At 40.6% G+C, this 22,558-nt stretch overlaps 2 protein-coding genes across 4 annotated transcripts in view; both read right to left on the reverse strand.

Annotated features, from left to right (window-relative positions):
- Positions 1-1,413: 1,413 nt before the first annotated feature.
- TMEM35A (transmembrane protein 35A) lies at positions 1,414-8,850 on the reverse strand. Its single transcript, XM_053698964.1, has 2 exons — positions 8,618-8,850; positions 1,414-3,018 (listed from the first exon to the last, which is right to left on the reverse strand). The coding sequence occupies exons 1-2, from the start codon at positions 8,735-8,737 to the stop codon at positions 2,650-2,652; spliced, it is 489 nt and encodes a 162-aa protein (XP_053554939.1). The 5' UTR covers positions 8,738-8,850; the 3' UTR covers positions 1,414-2,649.
- Positions 8,851-8,977: 127 nt separating this feature from the next.
- The window catches only part of TRMT2B (tRNA methyltransferase 2 homolog B), a 58,504-nt gene continuing 44,923 nt past the window's right edge, over positions 8,978-22,558 (reverse strand). For all 3 annotated transcript variants that reach the window (XM_053698961.1, XM_053698963.1, XM_053698962.1), the window contains exon 13: positions 8,978-9,240. In XM_053698961.1, coding sequence (XP_053554936.1) covers positions 9,114-9,240 — 127 coding nt within the window. In that variant the 3' untranslated portion in view covers positions 8,978-9,113. The remainder of the gene's footprint in view (positions 9,241-22,558) is intronic.

Below are 22,558 nucleotides of genomic sequence, written 5' to 3' on the forward strand. Positions count from 1 at the left end.
CTGAAACGCACACGTGTGAAGGAAACTGACTGCTATTATTTAACACAGTCAAAAAAGTGATGTTTTTTTAAATCTACACTACTGTTACACCAGATATGAGTTGCACTGGGGTGATACTGAGCCCTGGCAGGCAGGCACTGAAACGCACACGTGTGAAGGAAACTGACTGCTATTATTTAACACAGTCAAAGAAGTGTTGTTTTTTTTTAAATCTACACTACTGTTACACCAGATATGAGTTGCACTGGGGTGACACTGTGCCCTGGCAGACAGGCAGGCACTGAAACGCACATGTGTGAAGGAAACTGACTGCTATTATTTAACACAGTCAAAAAAGTGTTTGTTTTTTTAAATCTACACTACTGTTACACCAGATATGAGTTGCACTGGGGTGACACTGTGCCCTGGCACAGGCAGGCACTGAAACGTGAAGGAAACTGACTGCTATTATTTAATACAGTCAAAAAAGTGTTTTGTTTTTTTTAAATCTACACTACTGTTACACCAGATATGAGTTGCACTGGGGTGACACTGTGCCCTGGCAGGCACTAAAACGCACACGTGTGAAGGGAAATGACTGCTATTATTTAACACAGTCAAAAAAGTGATGTTTTTTTAAATCTACACTACTGTTACACCAGATATGAGTTGCACTGGGGTGACACTGTGCCCTGGCAGGCAGGCACTGAAACGCACACGTGTGAAGGGAAATGACTGCTATTATTTAACACAGTCAAAAAAGTTTTTTTTTTTTAAATCTACACTACTGTTACACCAGATATGAGTGGTGGCACTGGGCAAGTGGGCACAGTATACGCTGTGAGCCTGACACACACGCTGGCAGGCAGGCAACTGCAATTAGATTACACAGGAGAAAAAAAAAAAGCAGACTGATGTTCTAGCCCTAAAAAGGGCTTTTTGGGGTGCTCTCCTTACAGCAGAGATCAGATGAGTCCTTCAGGACTGTAGTGGACACTGAATACACTAGCCTAGCTATCAAATTCCCTATTAAATCAGCAGCAGCTACACTGTCCATCCTTCACTAAGAATGCAGCTTCCAAATGAATCTAAAATGGATGCTGTCCAGGAGGTAGGAGGGTCTGGGAGGGAGTGTCTGCTGCTGATTGGCTGGAATGTGTCTTCTGACTGTGAGGTACAGGGTCAAAGTATTACTCAATGATGACGAATAGGGGGCGGATCGAACATCGCATACGGAACTATTTGCCGGCGAACTATTCGCGACATCACTACCCGTAACTAATTAGTAAAATTTGGTTATGTTGTTGCCATTGATTTGAATACATTTTAATCCTATCAATTTGAACATTCTACAGCCATTAGTACACGTTGCTGATAGGATGGAGTGACTCATTAGTACAATTAAACGTATAACATATTTACACAAGTTTGGAGTTAGAATAAAGAAAACATATTTATTTGTATTAAAATGAGGGTATATAACCATCAAAGAATTTAATCTCTCTTGAATCTCACTCTTTTTCGCATACTCAGCAAAACAAATAACTTGGCTTATTCCAGACCGCCAGGTAGTTTATTTAGTTTCAAAACAAAAATTTATATCTGCCTGTAACATAAAGAAATGAGGTTTTAAAGTGCACAGTGAAATGGTATATATGAGATTGGTGGGACATTGGTCAAATCTCATTCAATACAGTAGATATTACTTTATCCCACATCAAAACCCTTATCCTGAGCACAAGTCATAATAAGGTGTAGCAAATGTAAAAAGAACATTTTGGCTCAGTATGATCATGCAGCAACATCTGCTACACCTTTAACAAATAATTCAACCTTTTATATGTGCCCTTTATCCTTTAGAAACCATAACTGGACTATGTTAATGTAATGAAATTATGAAGATACATTTATGAAGGAGAACTTTCCACCAGATTTTGTATTATTCTAGGACACAGTGTTAATTTTTCTGCTGTGCTCTATGGAACTGCTGATATCAAGATTTTGCTGTAGAGTTTACTATTAAAATTTGAGTCAACACAGCTGCTGACTAATTAGAGAAACCAATGTTTTGGAATTAATCAGAACCAAATATTTGTATCAAATTCAAGTATAGTGAACATCAATGAAGCCTTTTCCTGCCCTGACATCATCAAGGTGGTTGTGGATTTTCATATAAATGTAAAACAAAAATGAAAAAAATAAATAAAATAAAATGTTAATAAATAGTGGTCTTTCACAGCTAGGAGACCTTTGCTGTTCAACACTGGTCCTCCTTTCCCACAGGTAATCCTTGATTTCCTATCCCAATCCCCCTTCTGAATCCCTCAAACCTTCCTGAGCTATTTCAGCATTATTTGCCTCTGGGTACCCAATTTGGTATTTGTGTTTATCACAAACAATCACATTCTCATGAATTTCCCTATGATGAAGTTTAAAATGAGTTTGCATATATCAGAGGTGGTTCTCAGTTATTTTTTTCCCAAGTTTAAAGTATTTTGTTTGTTGCAGGAAAAGGGGGATTGTTACATTGGAATATCATGGATTCTCTACTTGAGTTAGAGGACAATCAGTTCCGAGGTCCTCCAGGTTCAAGTTTAACCCACCCCATTAAAACAAAACCCAGAAGTCCTGGTATACCACATAGGTTATGGACCAGATTGTACACAGAATCTAAGAAACTTTCATCTTGCTGGGGTCACGGGGGATGGCACCATTCCCACCTCGTATTCCTTTCTTTTCAGTGGGCTCCTCTTCATGTTGGCGAGACACAAGAAGTCTACAGGTAAGAAGTATACCAAATACGAGTGCATGGGCATATCTCTTGAGGGGATCGCCAACCAACTGATGGAAGAACAGGACAATAAGAACCAAGAGTAGTAGTATAAAGTTGGCCACGTCTTTAGGTTTCCCAGGAACTAGAGTGAGTACAATACCACATGCTAGCTCAAAGGAACCAATGGTCTTTCTGAGTAACATAGAAGAGATACCAAGTTTCTTCAGCGCTGGGAGAGCCTTAACATAACTCTTATAAGCTCGTCTCTGTGAAGAAAAGAGATAAACTATCAGCAATAGTCAGTTCTAGTATGAAGACATATTAGATAAACAAAAAGAAAAAAACACTTAAAAAAGAAAACAGTGAGAAGGAAGTGTTTTATTTTGATCAAAATAACAAATTCTTAATTGGTGAATTAATATTACATTTATGTTTCAGGAACTGTATTTGCGCTTATGCATTTATGTGCACATTTTCATACCGCCAAACGGGTCAAGTCCTACAAAAAGTGTGGGAACTCACCAAGACTTCCACCCCCTCACAATTAACATTGTTTTATACACACTGTATTTATATGTATATAATCTATACACTCTGGTTAATAAAAGCAAATTAAAACCAATAAAGGGCTAAATGGTTGCCTTTGAGCCTAACGATGGACACCTTTGGTTAGATTTTTACATGGCAGGGGTGAAATTTGTATTTGTAATTTAGGATTCAACTGATACTGAGAAGCTAGAAACACACTTTTTATAACACATGAAGGGGTATTTGTATATAGATGATGTTGAATAATCCAAAAAGCTAAGAGCCTTAGTACAATTTTAGGAGATGTTACTCCCTGGCTCTCAGGATGTGTAAGGCTCTGTAATGTAAACATCTGATATCATGACCTTAATAAGGTTTGTGTGTGCACTCACTCTGCAAGAAGAAACAATGATAATGTGATTTAAAGTAAAATTATGGTCACAGGGTGTCATTTTTTTCTTTTACCATTAACACGTATACCAAGTAAATGTGAAGCAAGTAACACTGGGAGAGGAAGCAGGAGGCATGAGTGCACAGTAACATTAAAAGAAAAACAGCTCACCTTGTACTTTGGGGTGAAACTGGTAAGGTTGAATCTGCAAAAAAATCATCATCTTGAACAGGTCAGCATTCTGCAGAGAACCTGGTCTGCTGACTATAAATTGATAGACATGCAGACACCAACATAGATAAACAGACTGCAATACTATTGGTGTATAAAATAAAGTAATTGGGCTTATCATCCTACAAGATGTTTCACAAACACCTATATTGCAAGGACTATTTTCCTTTGTGTGTACACGTGTTTTTTCCTTGCAAACCTCATCCCAGTTATCTCTAGAAGAATTAAAGGGACACTGAACCCAAGTTTTTTCTTTTGTGATTCAGATAGAGCATGCAATTTTAAGCAACTTTCTAATTTACTCCTATTATCAAATTTTCTTTATTCTCTTGGTATCTTTATTTGAAAAGCAAGAATGTAAGTTTAGATGCCGGCCCATTTTTGGTGAACAACCCAGGTTGTTCTAGCTGATTGGTGGATAAATTCACCCACCAATAAATAAGTGCTGACCAGGGCCTGCTGAGACCTCCCTGTCTGACAGCAACTCCAGACACCTCTTTCTGCTGAGCAGAGCAAGCCACACAGAACAGTAAGCACCATGTGTTCCACACAGTCCGGGGTGATCACACATGCAGGACCTATGATAGGCTTACATTTAGTGTATTATAGGAAGCGTTACTGCCCATTACTAAAGGATCTCACTATCCCTCTAACCATACTGTGCACCAGCTCCTCCCACCAGCAGCAGCAGTGTTTACTGAAAGCGTCTCTGTTTTCTGTCCAGGGGGAACTTAGTTAAATCTGCAAAAATAGTGCAGGTACTCTGATTTCATACATCCCCGCTGGACTTGACCCCTGCCTTCAAACATTCAAAATATGGAAACTGGAACCAGATTTTCCAAGGCTGTCTAGAGCTGTAGTCAGGGTGAACTGTGGTCATGGCTCACTTGGGCAAGCAAACCTGCAGTGAAGCAACACTTAACCACACCCCTTTACAGTCATATAGCACTAATGAGAGAGGCTTTGTAACAAGAATTTATACCAGTGGTCACAAAGTTTATTCTGGCCCTTCCTTGTTTATTAGGTAAATTATTAATTTGGCCCCATCAATTTTAACAAGTTAATGTTCTATAAAGGCACTCACAAATAAATATAAAGACAAGCACTCATTGTATGTATGTATGTATGTATTGGGTATTTGTAAAGCGCAGCTAATCACCCGTAAGGGTCTCAAGGCGCTGCTCATTTTATCGACCTCGGAAGGATGAAAGGTTGTCCAGCGTAGACTCCCATTATGCACTGCTTGAATAAATGTCACTTTTTATTCTGTTCCAGAATCATCACTTCACTTGGCACTCACAAGATAAATATACACTGTGTATGTCTATTGTGGACTACAGCTCCTACTATGCACTACTACATGGGTAAATGTCACTTCTAGTTTCTAGTATATCCAGTTCCAGGACAACTCATTGTTCAAGTGGCCCCCATGGGAGAAAAACACTTGGCCAGTAGCGCCCAAATATGAGCTTGATACCCCTGGTTTATACGCATGCCTCATCAAACATCAATACTATGTTACCATGCTTCCATCATTGAATGTATCAAAAGTAATTTAACAGACCTAAGTATCTGTAAACCATTTGAAATTGATTTGTGAATGTTGGGTTAAATATTATTATTAAAGGGATGCAGTAGTCAGTAAACTAAGTACAGTTCTTGAAAAAATAACTTAAGTAGTATTTTTGTAAAATATATCTATTACATTTTTTGCAGCTAGAATTGATATAATTGAGAGTGAACGGTATGATACTATAGTATTCTTTCTTGTCCACATGGCTATTTTTCTGCACTCCCTAACCAGCTGTATTACATGTATAGCGCCACCTAGTCAGCTACCAGGAACCACTGGCTGTGACATTATTAGCTGTGTACAGTTACAGTATATAGTATACAAGGCAGCAATCATCTGTTATCAGAACCTTGGGCACCGCAACCGCCTCTGTGAACCTAACCATGGATCCCACACCCCACGTGCTTTTAAGTTCTCGGACAGCCCAGACTGTTATCCAAGGGACATTTGTCTGTCAGATTATTATCCGTCACACACGCATTCTGACCGAGAACCTTTAAAAGCATGATGTGTTGGGTGGTTAGGTTCGTTAAGGTGGTTGCAGCACCCGAGGCTCTGATTAGAACAGAACTCTCTGGAGCGTATCTGCCCTCGGCCGTTATTGCATGATCTGATTAGTCCGTGTCTCTGTGAGGTCACTGGATGCACAACCAATCGGATAATCGTTTTATGTTGTCGCTAGCGCCTAGTTGCCATCACTGCAGAGACTAGTTTGTTGCCAAGGTAACCCAGGCTGTGCAGGAATTGTAATCAACTACAGAGTACTTCAATCAGGACAGGGAGACAGCCTCTGCTTACTTTTTTGTGTCACCTACACTTTATTTCTACTGTTTCCATTATTGCTGTGTGCAGTATACTGCACAGCTAGTACTATTACAGCCAGTGTTGCCTTGTAGCTGAGCAGGTGGCTCTCTGCATGTAATACAGATGCTTAGGGGGCATGTGGGAAAAAAGTGGGATGTGTGGAGAAGGAACAATACTATAGTATCAGGGAATGGCAATACAGACAAAGTTTACACTCAATTTAAACAACTTGGCTGCAACATTTTTATTATATATATCATGCAAAAATGCTAATTGTCATTTTTTTTTCTTTTTTCAAATATTGTACTTTGCTATCTAACTACAGTGTTATCATGCTTTTGCCAATAAAGATATATAGGAGTTGCATGTGAGTGTTTGATTTAAACATTTTTAGCAATGGGGAATTAGTCAGAAAACCCTAACTTATGAGTATGATTATCATATGATCTGTTTACTCACATATTATTTATAACTATCTTTATGTAGAATTTGTCATAAAATTAAAGGGGGCTAAAATTAAATTATATGTTTCAGATATAGAATGTCATTTGAAGAGACATTTCAGTGAATTTGTATTATGAAATTTACTTAATTATTTTGGTATATTGAAAAGCATAGGAGCAGGACCAGCAATGCCTTACTGGGAGCTAGCTGGTGTTTGGTGGCTTCTCACATTTGCCTCTTGTCATTGGCTCATGTGTGTTCAGCTAGCTCCCAGTAGTGCATTACTGCTCTGTAGCTGACTTTAACGATATGTTTAGCCCCATGAAAGGGTTTGACAATTATACACAAAGAACAGCGGTGCAATAACGACCGGACACATTACAGATTGTTTTCCCTTTAATAGTGACCTTGTTACTCTTGCCTATCTCTGTTGGTTTTTAAAAAGTAGGTTACCAATACATTTAAAGGAACATTAACACTGCTTTCTTTTATGTCAAAATTGTGCTTGTCCTGCGCTCTGTAAAGAGTTCCAAAATAAAACTTTCTATCCTAGGTTTTCTTTGAAATGCTGCAAATTGTCTACAATAGTGGAATACCCATTTATAACTAGCTATAATTGTACACAGCTAAGATCAAAATACTGACCAGAATATTAAAGTGGTTTTGCAACAAAAATATATTTATTTTGTATGTAGGATTACAAATGAAAGAAAATCATTTACCTACAATATGAGATTTATGTATTATTGTTCCTATAGGTCAATGCATCTCAGTGTGCTATTCCAGCTGTTAATGTTATAAAAAGGTCTGTATGTTAATTGTCTATTTGTTCATCTGTTCTAGAGAGCACGGTTTAGGAAGCCAAGCACAAGCAGCTCCCCTCCTCCCATGCAACAAAGAAACACCCTGTGAAACCAACTCAGACAGATGTGAGGGGGTGGGGTATATGTAGTAGACAAAGATTTACAAATATCATTTAATTTCCAATACTTATTGAGATAAGGCATTTAAGGGCATGCTTATGGCAAGGGCATGTGAAGGGGAAATCATTTTCTTTTTTTGTGAGCGAGGTTACTGCAATGTCTACAAGGCCAATGATTACATTCAGGATGGCTTTATGCAATGAGATGTGCAGGGGCGGCCAGATATTAGAAGAAACAGTGACAGCTCAATAAGGCCTGGGCTGGGCTACTTCTAGGAGATGTAACACTAGTACTGGGGGGTCAGGGTTACTACAAATTTTGACTAAGCTTGTAATTAAATATATATATATACACACCCACACATATACTCTAACATCTGCAGTGTGTGGGCCTCTTAATAACTATCCTTCTTATTTATAAATGTTATCAGATAAAATAAAGAGATTCAACAATGAATGAATGGAAAATAACCCTTAAAAAATCCACACCTCTTTTGCTTGTCATTCCTCATATTGTCTGAATGCAATTGGTATAGGTTTAAAGCTGCAGATACAATGACAAATGAAACCGACGAGGAACAGCAGATGTGAGATGACACTGAATGCTTGATTGTAAACATTGTACCAATGAAAAACAGTATCAATCAAAGACCTGCATATGGTTCTCCCAACTCAAAATAATCCGAAACCATATCAATTCTACAATAGTGTATAAATCGTCTTCAGCATTAACCCTTTTGTTGTTTATAAAAACAGGTAGATAAAAAAGGGCATTTATCATGTGAGGGGGGAAATCTTTTCTGTTGCTAAATATAGAATATTCCTGCCTGCTCCAGAGAGGATGACAGGGGTCAACCAGCAGAGGCCAAGTGTCCACTACAGTTCTCTATTGTCCCAGCCAGTATCTTTCCTTCTAATTATATCCATCATTCTCCTCTTATTTCCCCCAGCTATGCCCCTCCTGCCACTCACCATCTCACTATATGCATCCTTGCTGAGTCGTGGGGTTAGCTTGATGGTTCCCATGAACACAAAGAAAAGCCCGAGAGCTACAGAGAGGGCCACAACTGTCACAGTACGTGGGGACGCCATGGAGCAGCTAGTTAGCTACTCACACCTGTTCTGTTCAGATCCTGCTCTCAGAATGACAATATTGGTGCCTGAGCCCTGTACAGATCAGCTCTGAAGCCACATGGTCCTAGCGCCTTCCTCCCACCCCCTTTCTTGCTGAATATGTCTTTTCATCTGAGGTAGTCAAGCAGAAAAAAAGAGAGAGAGATAAAAAAGTATATAACCTAAGTTGCCAAAGAATTCTCAACTAAATCATTCCAATTAATTTCTTATTTTACGGAACATATTCATTAAGATATGGGGAAATGTCTATTTTAATTTATGAAACATTTGCAGGACAGGGGTCAGTATCTTGTAGAAGTTTGCGGTTTTTGTGTTTTCATCATAATCCAAGATGTCATCTAGTAAGACGCAGGACTAGCTCACAGTGAGCCGTGTGGGGAAACATATCCACTGCTACTGCTTCTTGTGGGACAAAGGATTCACCCAGAAGCCTTTTCTCTGGGGAGCTGGGGCAGCACAACCTAAAATTACACGGAAAATAAAAATGAATAAGTGGATGAACAGGTGAGCATTTTTATGCGATTTACATTCATTCATGTAATAATAATAATAGTGAGGTAATGATTATGAAATAAAAACTTATAGTGTGCACCTTAAACAAGAAACCCAATTTGTTTTTCATTATTCGGATACTGCATACTATTTTAAACAACTTTCAAATTGACTTCAATTATTTAATTTGCTTCATTATTTAGATATCCTTTGTTGGAGCAATTTATAAATTGGGAGGCCGTCTGCTCTTGTAAAGTACGGAGTCCCATTGCCTGCACATATTTCAGAAGTGTATTTGGTATATTGTTTTGTAAAATAAAGGTGCTACTGGGTGTATTAAAATACCCTTGTATATGGTAAGATAGACAAAAAAGGCAATGTGGGAGCAAGTAGCCATGATGCTTGCATTGTTAGTTGCCTTTCTGTGGCTCCCACAGTTGGAAAAGCTTCTAGACTTGGGAGGCCTAAATGATTGTATTCCAGTGAAGAATATCTATTCAAGTCTGAGGATTATGTCAAAGAAGCGTCAGAGATGCCTTTATTTCATTTGGCCTGGGATATGAAACCCAAACACTTTCTTTAGTGATTCAGACAGAGCATACAATTAAAAAAAATCCAGTTTACTTCTATTACCAAGTTTCCTTCATTCTTATGTTATTCTTTGTTAAAGAGATACATAGGTCGGTGTCTGGAGCAGTACATGGCAGGAAATAGTGCTGCCATCTAGTGCTATTGCATATGGATAACATTCTAACCAAACTGCTGCCATATAATGCTCCAGACACGTGCATACTCCTGAGCTTACCTCCCTGTTTATCAACAAAAGATACCAAGATAACAAATACAATTTGATAGAAGTACATTAGAAAGTTGTTTAAAATTGAATGCTCTATTTGAATCATGAAAACAGAATTTATGTTTACCTGATAAATTACTTTCTCCAACGGTGTGTCCGGTCCACGGCGTCATCCTTACTTGTGGGATATTCTCTTCCCCAACAGGAAATGGCAAAGAGCCCAGCAAAGCTGGTCACATGATCCCTCCTAGGCTCCGCCTACCCCAGTCATTCGACCGACGTTAAGGAGGAATATTTGCATAGGAGAAACCATATGGTACCGTGGTGACTGTAGTTAAAGAAAATAAATTATCAGACCTGATTAAAAAAACCAGGGCGGGCCGTGGACCGGACACACCGTTGGAGAAAGTAATTTATCAGGTAAACATAAATTCTGTTTTCTCCAACATAGGTGTGTCCGGTCCACGGCGTCATCCTTACTTGTGGGAACCAATACCAAAGCTTTAGGACACGGATGAAGGGAGGGAGCAAATCAGGTCACCTAAATGGAAGGCACCACGGCTTGCAAAACCTTTCTCCCAAAAATAGCCTCAGAAGAAGCAAAAGTATCAAACTTGTAAAATTTGGTAAAAGTGTGCAGTGAAGACCAAGTCGCTGCCCTACATATCTGATCAACAGAAGCCTCGTTCTTGAAGGCCCATGTGGAAGCCACAGCCCTAGTGGAGTGAGCTGTGATTCTTTCAGGAGGCTGCCGTCCGGCAGTCTCGTAAGCCAATCTGATGATGCTTTTAATCCAAAAAGAGAGAGAGGTAGAAGTTGCTTTTTGACCTCTCCTTTTACCGGAATAAACAACAAACAAGGAAGATGTTTGTCTAAAATCCTTTGTAGCATCTAAATAGAATTTTAGAGCGCGAACAACATCCAAATTGTGCAACAAACGTTCCTTCTTTGAAACTGGTTTCGGACACAGAGAAGGTACGATAATCTCCTGGTTAATGTTTTTGTTAGAAACAACTTTTGGAAGAAAACCAGGTTTAGTACGTAAAACCACCTTATCTGCATGGAACACCAGATAAGGAGGAGAACACTGCAGAGCAGATAATTCTGAAACTCTTCTAGCAGAAGAAATTGCAACTAAAAACAAAACTTTCCAAGATAATAACTTAATATCAACGGAATGTAAGGGTTCAAACGGAACCCCCTGAAGAACTGAAAGAACTAAGTTGAGACTCCAAGGAGGAGTCAAAGGTTTGTAAACAGGCTTAATTCTAACCAGAGCCTGAACAAAGGCTTGAACATCTGGCACAGCTGCCAGCTTTTTGTGAAGTAACACAGACAAGGCAGAAATCTGTCCCTTCAGGGAACTAGCAGATAATCCTTTTTCCAATCCTTCTTGAAGGAAGGATAGAATCTTAGGAATCTTAACCTTGTCCCAAGGGAATCCTTTAGATTCACACCAACAGATATATTTTTTCCAAATTTTGTGGTAAATCTTTCTAGTTACAGGCTTTCTGGCCTGAACAAGAGTATCGATAACAGAATCTGAGAACCCTCGCTTCGATAAGATCAAGCGTTCAATCTCCAAGCAGTCAGCTGGAGTGAAACCAGATTCGGATGTTCGAACGGACCCTGAACAAGAAGATCTCGTCTCAAAGGTAGCTTCCAAGGTGAAGCCGATGACATATTCACCAGATCTGCATACCAAGTCCTGCGTGGCCACGCAGGAGCTATCAAGATCACCGACGCCCTCTCCTGATTGATCCTGGCTACCAGCCTGGGGATGAGAGGAAACGGCGGGAACACATAAGCTAGTTTGAAGGTCCAAGGTGCTACTAGTGCATCCACTAGAGCCGCCTTGGGATCCCTGGATCTGGACCCGTAGCAAGGAACTTTGAAGTTCTGACGAGAGGCCATCAGATCCATGTCTGGAATGCCCCACAGCTGAGTGACTTGGGCAAAGATTTCCGGATGGAGTTCCCACTCCCCCGGATGCAATGTCTGACGACTCAGAAAATCCGCTTCCCAATTTTCCACTCCTGGGATGTGGATAGCAGACAGGTGGCAGGAGTGAGACTCCGCCCATAGAATGATTTTGGTCACTTCTTCCATCGCTAGGGAACTCCTTGTTCCCCCCTGATGGTTGATGTACGCAACAGTTGTCATGTTGTCTGATTGAAACCGTATGAACTTGGCCCTCGCTAGCTGAGGCCAAGCCTTGAGAGCATTGAATATCGCTCTCAGTTCCAGAATATTTATCGGTAGAAGAGATTCTTCCCGAGACCAAAGACCCTGAGCTTTCAGGGATCCCCAGACCGCGCCCCAGCCCATCAGACTGGCGTCGGTCGTGACGATGACCCACTCCGGTCTGCGGAATGTCATCCCTTGTGACAGGTTGTCCAGGGACAGCCACCAACGGAGTGAGTCTCTGGTCCTCTGATTTACTTGTATCTTCGGAGACAAGTCTGTATAGTCCCCATTCCACTGACTGAGCATGCACAGTTGTAATGGTCTTAGATGAATGCGCGCAAAAGGAACTATGTCCATTGCCGCTACCATCAAACCGATCACTTCCATGCACTGCGCTATGGAAGGAAGAGGAACGGAATGAAGTATCCGACAAGAGTCTAGAAGTTTTGTTTTTCTGGCCTCTGTCAGAAAAATCCTCATTTCTAAGGAGTCTATTATTGTTCCCAAGAAGGGAACCCTTGTTGACGGAGATAGAGAACTCTTTTCCACGTTCACTTTCCATCCGTGAGATCTGAGAAAGGCCAGGACAATGTCCGTGTGAGCCTTTGCTTGAGGAAGGGACGACGCTTGAATCAGAATGTCGTCCAAGTAAGGTACTACAGCAATGCCCCTTGGTCTTAGCACAGCTAGAAGGGACCCTAGTACCTTTGTGAAAATCCTTGGAGCAGTGGCTAATCCGAAAGGAAGCGCCACGAACTGGTAATGCTTGTCCAGGAATGCGAACCTTAGGAACCGATGATGTTCCTTGTGGATAGGAATATGTAGATACGCATCCTTTAAATCCACTGTGGTCATGAATTGACCTTCCTGGATGGAAGGAAGAATAGTTCGAATGGTTTCCATCTTGAACGATGGAACCTTGAGAAACTTGTTTAAGATCTTGAGATCTAAGATTGGTCTGAACGTTCCCTCTTTTTTGGGAACTATGAACAGATTGGAGTAGAACCCCATCCCTTGTTCTCTTAATGGAACAGGATGAATCACTCCCATTTTTAACAGGTCTTCTACACAATGTAAGAATGCCTGTCTTTTTATGTGGTCTGAAGACAACTGAGACCTGTGGAACCTCCCCCTTGGGGGAAGCCCCTTGAATTCCAGAAGATAACCTTGGGAGACTATTTCTAGCGCCCAAGGATCCAGAACATCTCTTGCCCAAGCCTGAGCGAAGAGAGAGAGTCTGCCCCCCACCAGATCCGGTCCCGGATCGGGGGCCAACATTTCATGCTGTCTTGGTAGCAGTGGCAGGTTTCTTGGCCTGCTTTCCCTTGTTCCAGCCTTGCATTGGTCTCCAAGCTGGCTTGGCTTGAGAAGTATTACCCTCTTGCTTAGAGGACGTAGCACTTTGGGCTGGTCCATTTCTACGAAAGGGACGAAAATTAGGTTTATTTTTTGCCTTGAAAGGCCGATCCTGAGGAAGGGCGTGGCCCTTACCCCCAGTGATATCAGAGATAATCTCTTTCAAGTCAGGGCCAAACAGCGTTTTCCCCTTGAAAGGAATGTTAAGTAGCTTGTTCTTGGAAGACGCATCAGCTGACCAAGATTTCAACCAAAGCGCTCTGCGCGCCACAATAGCAAACCCAGAATTCTTAGCCGCTAACCTAGTCAATTGCAAAGTGGCGTCTAGGGTGAAAGAATTAGCCAATTTGAGAGCATTGATTCTGTCCATAATCTCCTCATAAGGAGGAGAATCACTATCGACCGCCTTTATCAGCTCATCGAACCAGAAACATGCGGCTGTAGCTACAGGGACAATGCATGAAATTGGTTGTAGAAGGTAACCCTGCTGAACAAACATCTTTTTAAGTAAACCTTCTAATTTTTTATCCATAGGATCTTTGAAAGCACAACTATCCTCTATGGGTATAGTGGTGCGTTTGTTTAAAGTGGAAACCGCTCCCTCGACCTTGGGGACTGTCTTCCATAAGTCCTTTCTGGGGTCGACCATAGGAAACAATTTTTTAAATATGGGGGGAGGGACGAAAGGAATACCGGGCCTTTCCCATTCTTTATTAACAATGTCCGCCACCCGCTTGGGTATAGGAAAAGCTTCTGGGAGCCCCGGGACCTCTAGGAACTTGTCCATTTTACATAGTTTCTCTGGGATGACCAACTTGTCACAATCATCCAGAGTGGATAATACCTCCTTAAGCAGAATGCGGAGATGTTCCAACTTAAATTTAAACGTAATCACATCAGGTTCAGCTTGTTGAGAAATGTTCCCTGAATCAGTAATTTCTCCCTCAGACAAAACCTCCCTGGCCCCATCAGACTGGGTTAGGGGCCCTTCAGAACCATTATTATCAGCGTCGTCATGCTCTTCAGTATCTAAAACAGAGCAGTCGCGCTTACGCTGATAAGTGTTCATTTTGGCTAAAATGTTTTTGACAGAATTATCCATTACAGCCGTTAATTGTTGCATAGTAAGGAGTATTGGCGCGCTAGATGTACTAGGGGCCTCCTGAGTGGGCAAGACTCGTGTAGACGAAGGAGGGAATGATGCAGTACCATGCTTACTCCCCTCACTTGAGGAATCATCTTGGGCATCATTGTCATTGTCACATAAATCACATTTATTTAAATGAATGGGAATTCTGGCTTCCCCACATTCAGAACACAGTCTATCTGGTAGTTCAGACATGTTAAACAGGCATAAACTTGATAACAAAGTACAAAAAACGTTTTAAAATAAAACCGTTACTGTCACTTTAAATTTTAAACTGAACACACTTTATTACTGCAATTGCGAAAAAACATGAAGGAATTGTTCAAAATTCACCAAATTTTCACCACAGTGTCTTAAAGCCTTAAAAGTATTGCACACCAAATTTGGAAGCTTTAACCCTTAAAATAACGGAACCGGAGCCGTTTTTAACTTTAACCCCTTTACAGTCCCTGGTATCTGCTTTGCTGAGACCCAACCAAGCCCAAAGGGGAATACGATACCAAATGACGCCTTCAGAAAGTCTTTTCTAAGTATCAGAGCTCCTCTCACATGCGACTGCATGTCATGCCTCTCAAAAACAAGTGCGCAACACCGGCGCGAAAATGAGGCTCTGCCTATGATTTGGGAAAGCCCCTAAAGAATAAGGTGTCTAAAACAGTGCCTGCCGATATTATTATATCAAAATACCCAGAATAAATGATTCCTCAAGGCTAAATATGTGTTAATAATGAATCGATTTAGCCCAGAAAAAGTCTACAGTCTTAATAAGCCCTTGTGAAGCCCTTATTTACGATCTTAATAAACATGGCTTACCGGATCCCATAGGGAAAATGACAGCTTCCAGCATTACATCGTCTTGTTAGAATGTGTCATACCTCAAGCAGCAAGAGACTGCTCACTGTTCCCCCAACTGAAGTTAATTGCTCTCAACAGTCCTGTGTGGAACAGTCATGGATTTTAGTGACGGTTGCTAAAATCATTTTCCTCATACAAACAGAAATCTTCATCTCTTTTCTGTTTCTGAGTAAATAGTACATACCAGCACTATTTCAAAATAACAAACTCTTGATTGAATAATAAAAACTACAGTTAAACACTAAAAAACTCTAAGCCATCTCCGTGGAGATGTTGCCTGTACAACGGCAAAGAGAATGACTGGGGTAGGCGGAGCCTAGGAGGGATCATGTGACCAGCTTTGCTGGGCTCTTTGCCATTTCCTGTTGGGGAAGAGAATATCCCACAAGTAAGGATGACGCCGTGGACCGGACACACCTATGTTGGAGAAATATATTTTTGGGGTTTTATGTCCCTTTAAATATAGTAGAATTGCATAATCAACAAATGTATAATGTTACTTTCATTGTCCCCTTGCCCCTGTATCATGTGACAGCTATTAGCCAAACACAAGCACTGCAGACTCTTGCACATGCTCCGGTTCCTCAGAAAGTGTGCCAATAAAAATATTGTGCACATTTTGATAATGGAAGTAAATTGGCTGGAGTTGCTTGTGTTGAACAGTGTTTATATGGCAGCAAGTAGCTGTGATTAATTGCCTTTCCATGACTGGTTATTAATCTCCCGTAGTTCCACAACAGTGCCCGGGATTGAGTCTAGGGGGCCCATTTATCAAAGGGCTTGCGGACCTGATCCGACACTGCGGATCAGGTCCGCAAGACCTCGCTAAATGCGGAGAGCAATACGCTCTCCACATTTAACATTGCACCAGCAGCTCACAAGAGCTGCTGGTGCAACGCCGGCCCCTGCTGACTCGCGGCCAATCGGCCGCCAGCAGGGAGCTGTCAATCAACCCGATCGTATTCGATCGGGTTGATTTCCGGTGATTCCTGTCCGCCTGCTCAGAGCAGGCGGACAGGGTTATGGAGCAGCGGTCTTTAGACCGCTGCTTCATAACTTGTGTTTCTGGCGAGTCTGAAGACTCGCCAGAAACACGGCCCTTCAAGCTCCGTACAGAGCTTGATAATTGGGCCTGTAGGACTCCAGGTTTGCAGAATTTTCCTCTATATCCCTGTGTCATCAGAGGGCTCTAGATTCTGCTGCTTTTCCTGGAGACATGCTGCCTGCACGGGCTAGCTCTCTGGCTCTACCTGCTTGCCATCTGCAGGTAGTTACACAATCAGCAGTGCTTTAAAAGGCTGTCTCACTGGCCAATCCCTGCTCTGACTTTGTGGGCCTCTGGCCTGTGTCTGTATCCAAGTTGTTCTGGAGAACCTTCTGGCTCTTACACCCGGCTTGTCTCCTTACTTTTCTATTTAATCCCCTGTGTTAGACAAAGGATTGGACAGCTTCTCTGGTACACTGAACTTGGCTTGTTTTCGACTACTCTTCCAGATTCGCCCTGTGTTTGGTGACTTATCTGACCCTCGGTTTGTCTTCAGACCATCCTCTTGTTGCGAGCCTGTCACAGCTACCAGTGTATCCAGTATAACTACTTTTCTCAGTGGTGCCCTGCTACAGTACCCAAGCCCTGCAGAAGGCATCTGCCACACACCAGTATACAGAGGGAATCTGCCAAGCAACAGTATCCAGCTCCAGTACCAAGTCTTGCAGAGGGCATCTACCAAGCACCAGTATTCTGCTCCAGTACTCAAAGCCTTGTAGAGGGTGTCTGCCAAGCATCAGTCTCCTGCTTCAGCCCTCAAAGTGGACATTGCAATCCTCAACATGGAGTGGGCACCCCAGTTCCAGAGTGTGCACTTTCGGTCTAAGAGTGGGCACTCCTGTCCTCAGCCCTCGAGTGGGCACTCTGGCCTTAGAGTGGGCAATCCATATACCGGCCATAGAGTGGGCACACCTTCTGACTTCGTCTCCGGTGTTGGCATTACTGCAGCCTATCCTGTTTAAAGAATCTGAACATTTTTCCTGTACAATAAAAACTTACCTTATCTGTTTCTTTGCTACCATGCCTTAAAGGGGTAATAATTCCTTTAAAAAAAAGCCCATTCCACTAACCCCTTTTAGTGCTCAAGATAGGACTAAGACTGACACCTCTACATATGAGCTCCAAATCCCTGAACTGGCTTGCCGAGCATGACACATAGTTTAAAAACTATTAGATGGGGGGGGGGGGCATATCTGCACAGCAATCTGGAGCGGTCACACTTCTCAGAGCTCCAGTAGAATCTTCAATAAACCGCCGATTAAAGGAGAACATTTACAGGAAAACCCCTTTTTCAGAAAGCTGAAGTCCTCCATCACCTGAGGGGCCATATAAAATTATTTTAACGCTGTATTTTTGACACCGGAGGCCTGACACAGGCATCTAAGGCCTAGAGCGGCGGCTCAATATAGGCGGCGTCACCCACTCGGTAAAGCGACGTACTTAGCCATAACAGACCAAATCGCCAAACCTGCTAGGACTCTATCACTTTTACTCAAAAGATCTAAGAAGAGGAGGCTAGTAAAGAGCTACAATCAAAATGGTTTTATCAGGGAATATCACTAAACAAGACATCCTAAGTATTCAATGGCACAAATTCGAAACATTATGTCAGAAACTCATTAACAAAGCTCCACTCGATTACTTAAAGGGACAGTTTACTCAAAAATGTTCTCAATGATCCACTTCAGCTGCTGGAGTGTATTAAATTGTTTACAAGTATTACTATTAACCTTATATTGACATATGAAATAGTTTATTTAGCCTGTAGTATCCCCACCCATCCTGAAAGTTTTTGGCCTCCAGGCCAAGCTGTGTTAACACAGCCAGTAAAAGAAATTACACCCCAGGCGGGTTATAGAAGAGATAGGGTAATAAAATGTAAATTTTTCCATTGTTCTCTGCAAGTATTGGTGATTGGTTTATGGACATATATAAGATAAAGAAGCATGTATATGTACACAATGTGATAATGTAATGAGATCTGGTTATACCTACAAGCTCAACCTATTTTATTAGGTTGTGGATTAAAAAACACAAAATCAGCTAATTCATATACACAAATAAGCCTTAAAAAAAAGCAAATCTCATAATTATATACTATGCAGCTGGTAAAAAAAAAGTAATTGGAAACACATTAAGGGAAAAACAATTTTATAGTATACTGTCCCTTTAATGTCCCAATATCGCCCTAATGGGGTAGCATCAAATCCGACAGAGGAACAAAAAGAAACCAAGCTCACCATGAGCAATACCATGGAGAAGGGACCTCAACACATGGCAGCATCACCGCATAGATCGCAGCGTGGCATGGAGCCTCCGGAGGTGTCGGACGGCCTCTACGCAGAACTTATTATGAAGCATGCTATACCAAGCGCAACAACACTAATCATCGCTCCATCAGGTGCTTTAGAAGGATCTCTGCAGACGGGAAGACAAGCACCAGTAGGTGCGGCTCCCCGGGGGTTTGTAGGGGGCTCTCAGAGGACTGCATTGACAAAAATAATTTGCCCAATGTCTGCGCTAACAGCTGTGCTGATGGTAGATAACAGCAATCTTGCTGAGGCCCTACATAAAACAACTAGTACGGCTCACTTAACTGGAGCTCACGGAGGGACAACACATGAGGCTACCTCAAGACATCACTCCACTCAGGAATATCTTAACAAACCTTTACAAGGGAACTTCCAAACCCTTACTAAGGCGCTTTCCTACTTTAAACCCTTGGGATGACGAAGTTATATGACCCTAAAAACAGGGTTCACCATACTCATGAGTCTCGACCCATAACAGTTGGACACTTAAAGGAACTATGAGTAGACAGTTTGAAGTTGCACAGTTAATTATTTAAAAAGTTATTTCATGCATAATTTTAACTAGAAAAATGTATTTATCTGTTATAGTTAAAGTCACCATACCGAAGCAGTAGACCTGGCAATACTTTCTACTGTTAAATACAGGCATGATAGTTATCTCAGTCATTATATGTTATAAATGTAAAACAGAGGAGATATAAGCACTTTGCCTGTGGTTAGCGGCCGAAGCTGCAGGTAAGGGACATAAACACCATTTGAAGTCTCAATAAATGAGAGACTGTGATGCCACTTGTGTTTTTCTTTATCATGGTATTGTTGCCTGGATACTTAACCCTCTTACCTAACGTTCCTAATTTCCCGTTGTGATATCCCCTTATACACCCTATATACTGTACCTAGCATATTATATCACCCCTTACATAAAGCTCATCAGTTAATAAACTCTGTAGCTCACAGGGGGACATAAGTCCGAGCAGGACACAACTTATCTTTATTTTCATATAAATTTTGTATAGATCAGTTATGGCTCCTATCTAGCATATTTCATAACATTTGAATCTTATAGCTATATTTTCTTTTCTGATATTTTGTTTTATTACTATATAACCCTTAACTTCATGTTCTGACTTGAAAGTGGAAGGCCCAAAACTACAAAAGTGGTCTGCATTTACATCAAAAGGGGACTAAAAAAATGAGGACAGCGATTTAGGATGCACAAACATGTCTCTAAACAATATATCCATGTAAGCATAATAAATGCATTGCGTATTCCTGCATACGCTTGTTATTTATATCATGCAAATCCTCAATAAAAAAGTTTAAAAAACAAACAAAACAAAGCTACCTTCTATCTGAATTGTAAAAGATTTTTTTTGTTTTTTATGTCCCTTTAATGCTATTGCGCAAAGCATATTTCTTTTGCATTCATTGTTGTCATACTCCTTAAAAGGGACAGTCTAGGCCAAAATAAACGTTCATGATTCAGATAGGGCATGTCATTTTAAACAATTTGCCAATGTACTTTTATCACCAATTTTGCTTTGTTCTCTTGGTATTCTTAGTTGAAAGCTTAACCTAGGAGGTTCATATGCTAATTTCTTAGACCTTGAAGGCCACCTCTTTTCAGAATGCATTTTAACAGTTTTTCACCACTAGAGGGTGTTAGTTCATGTGTTTCATATAGATAACACTGTGCTCGTGCACGTGAAGTTATCTGGGAGCAGGCTGTGATTGGCTAAACTGCCAGTCTGTCAAAAGAACTGAAATAAACGGGCAGTTTGCAGAGGCTTAAATACAAGATAATCACAGAGGTTAAAAGTATATTAATATAACTGTGTTGGTTATGCAAAACTGGGGAATGGGTAATAAAGGGATTATCTATCTTTTAAAACAATAAAAATTCTGGTGTAGACTATCCCTTTAAAGGGACACTGAACCCAAATTTTTTCTTTTGTAATTCAGAAAGAGCATGCAATTTTAAGCAACTTTATAATTTACTCCTATTATCATTTTTTCTTCGTTCTCTTGCTATCATTATTTGAAAAAGAAGGCATCTAAGATTCTTTTTGGTTTCAGTACTCTGGACCGCACTTTTTTATTGGTGGATGAATATATCCACCAATCAGCAAGGAAAACCCAGGTTGTTCACCAAAAATGGGCCGGCATCTAAACTTACATTCTTGCATTTCAAATAAAGATACCAAGAGAATGAACAAAATTTGATAATAGGAGTAAATTAGAAAGTTGCTTAAAATTTCATGCTCATTCTGAATCACGGAAGAATTTTTTTGGGTACAGTGTCCCTTTAAGCAAATAAAGCACATTATTTCAATAAAAAAACAAAAACTATTAGATTTATTAGGTATGTGCATTCTGCAGTTTTGGTAGTCACCTAATGTGGAAGAAGATGGCCGCTCGTTACATTCACCTTTTTTTGGAGTTTAATTTCTTCTTGTGAAAACGCAGAACACTAAGATCTGTGCAAATCCAGATCTTAGCGTGTTGCACATTCACAAGAAGAAACCCAGATCCGAAAAGAGCCGAATGGCGCAAGCAGCCCCTTCTTCCGCATTCGGTAGCTAACAAAACTGCCGAACACACATGCCTAAGATTTAGTCCCAGTGAAGCATACCTACACAAATTTGAAGGTTATGTTAAAGAGGTTACACACTTTTCTTTTCCCATCTTGTTTGCCTATCTTACATAAAGTGATAGTTAATTATATTTATCAAAAATGTATTGTTTTAACCCCTTTGCTACTGGGAATTTCAGAGAAAATCTTGCCCGAAGGGAACATTTTTACCATTTTTGCTGTAATTCTGATTACAGAAATAATTTTTATTTTTTTGATTTATCTATGAAAACTGTGTGTGTGATATATATAGACCAACCATAGATTGCACTGCACCTCCTGGTACTTCATTCAGGAGTAGAAGTATAAAAGGTATTTCTTTATTGAGCTTGTTTTAAAAAAACATAGAAGCCTTAAAAACAGAGGGGAAAAAAAACAAATAATGAAGATGATTGACGAAATTCCTTAGTCGCCTGCAAGTAAAACTTCAGGGCACGGACTACGTCCAAGTTATACAACAGACGCTCCTTCTTAGAAGAAGGATTAGGACATAATGAAGGAACAATAATTTCCTGATTAATATTCTTATTAGAAACAACCTTAGGAAGGAAACCAGGTTTGGTATGTAAAACCACCTTATCAGAATGGAAGATAAGGCGAGTCACATTGTAATGCTGAAAGCTCAGAAACTCTACGAGCAGAAGAAATAGCAACCAAAAATAAAACCTTCCAATATAACAACTTAATATCTATGGAATGCATGGGTTCAAATGGAACCCCTTGAAGAACATTAAAGGGACACTGTACCCAAAAAAATTCTTTCGTGATTCAGATTGAGCATGAAATTTTAAGCAACTTTCTAATTTACTCCTATTATCAAATTTTTTTCATTCTCTTGGTATCTTTATTTGAAATGCAAGAATGTAAGTTTAGATGCCGGCCCATTTTTGGTGAACAACCTGGGTTGTCCTTGCTGATTGGTGAATAAATTCATCCACCAATAAAAAAGTGCTGTCC

The sequence above is a fragment of the Bombina bombina genome, chromosome 1 (assembly GCF_027579735.1).
Source record: "Bombina bombina isolate aBomBom1 chromosome 1, aBomBom1.pri, whole genome shotgun sequence".
Taxonomy (NCBI): Eukaryota; Metazoa; Chordata; class Amphibia; order Anura; family Bombinatoridae; genus Bombina; species Bombina bombina.

What these genes read in the sequence shown, in the direction of transcription:
- TMEM35A (XM_053698964.1), bottom strand. Translation starts at nt 8,737, where the DNA reads ATGGCGTCCCCACGTACTGTGACAGTTGTGGCCCTCTCTGTAGCTCTC. An exon ending in AGGATGCATATAGTGAGATG is followed by an intron (nt 3,019 to 8,617) that starts GTGAGTGGCAGG and finishes TTTTCTTCACAG; the next exon opens with AGACGAGCTTATAAGAGTTA.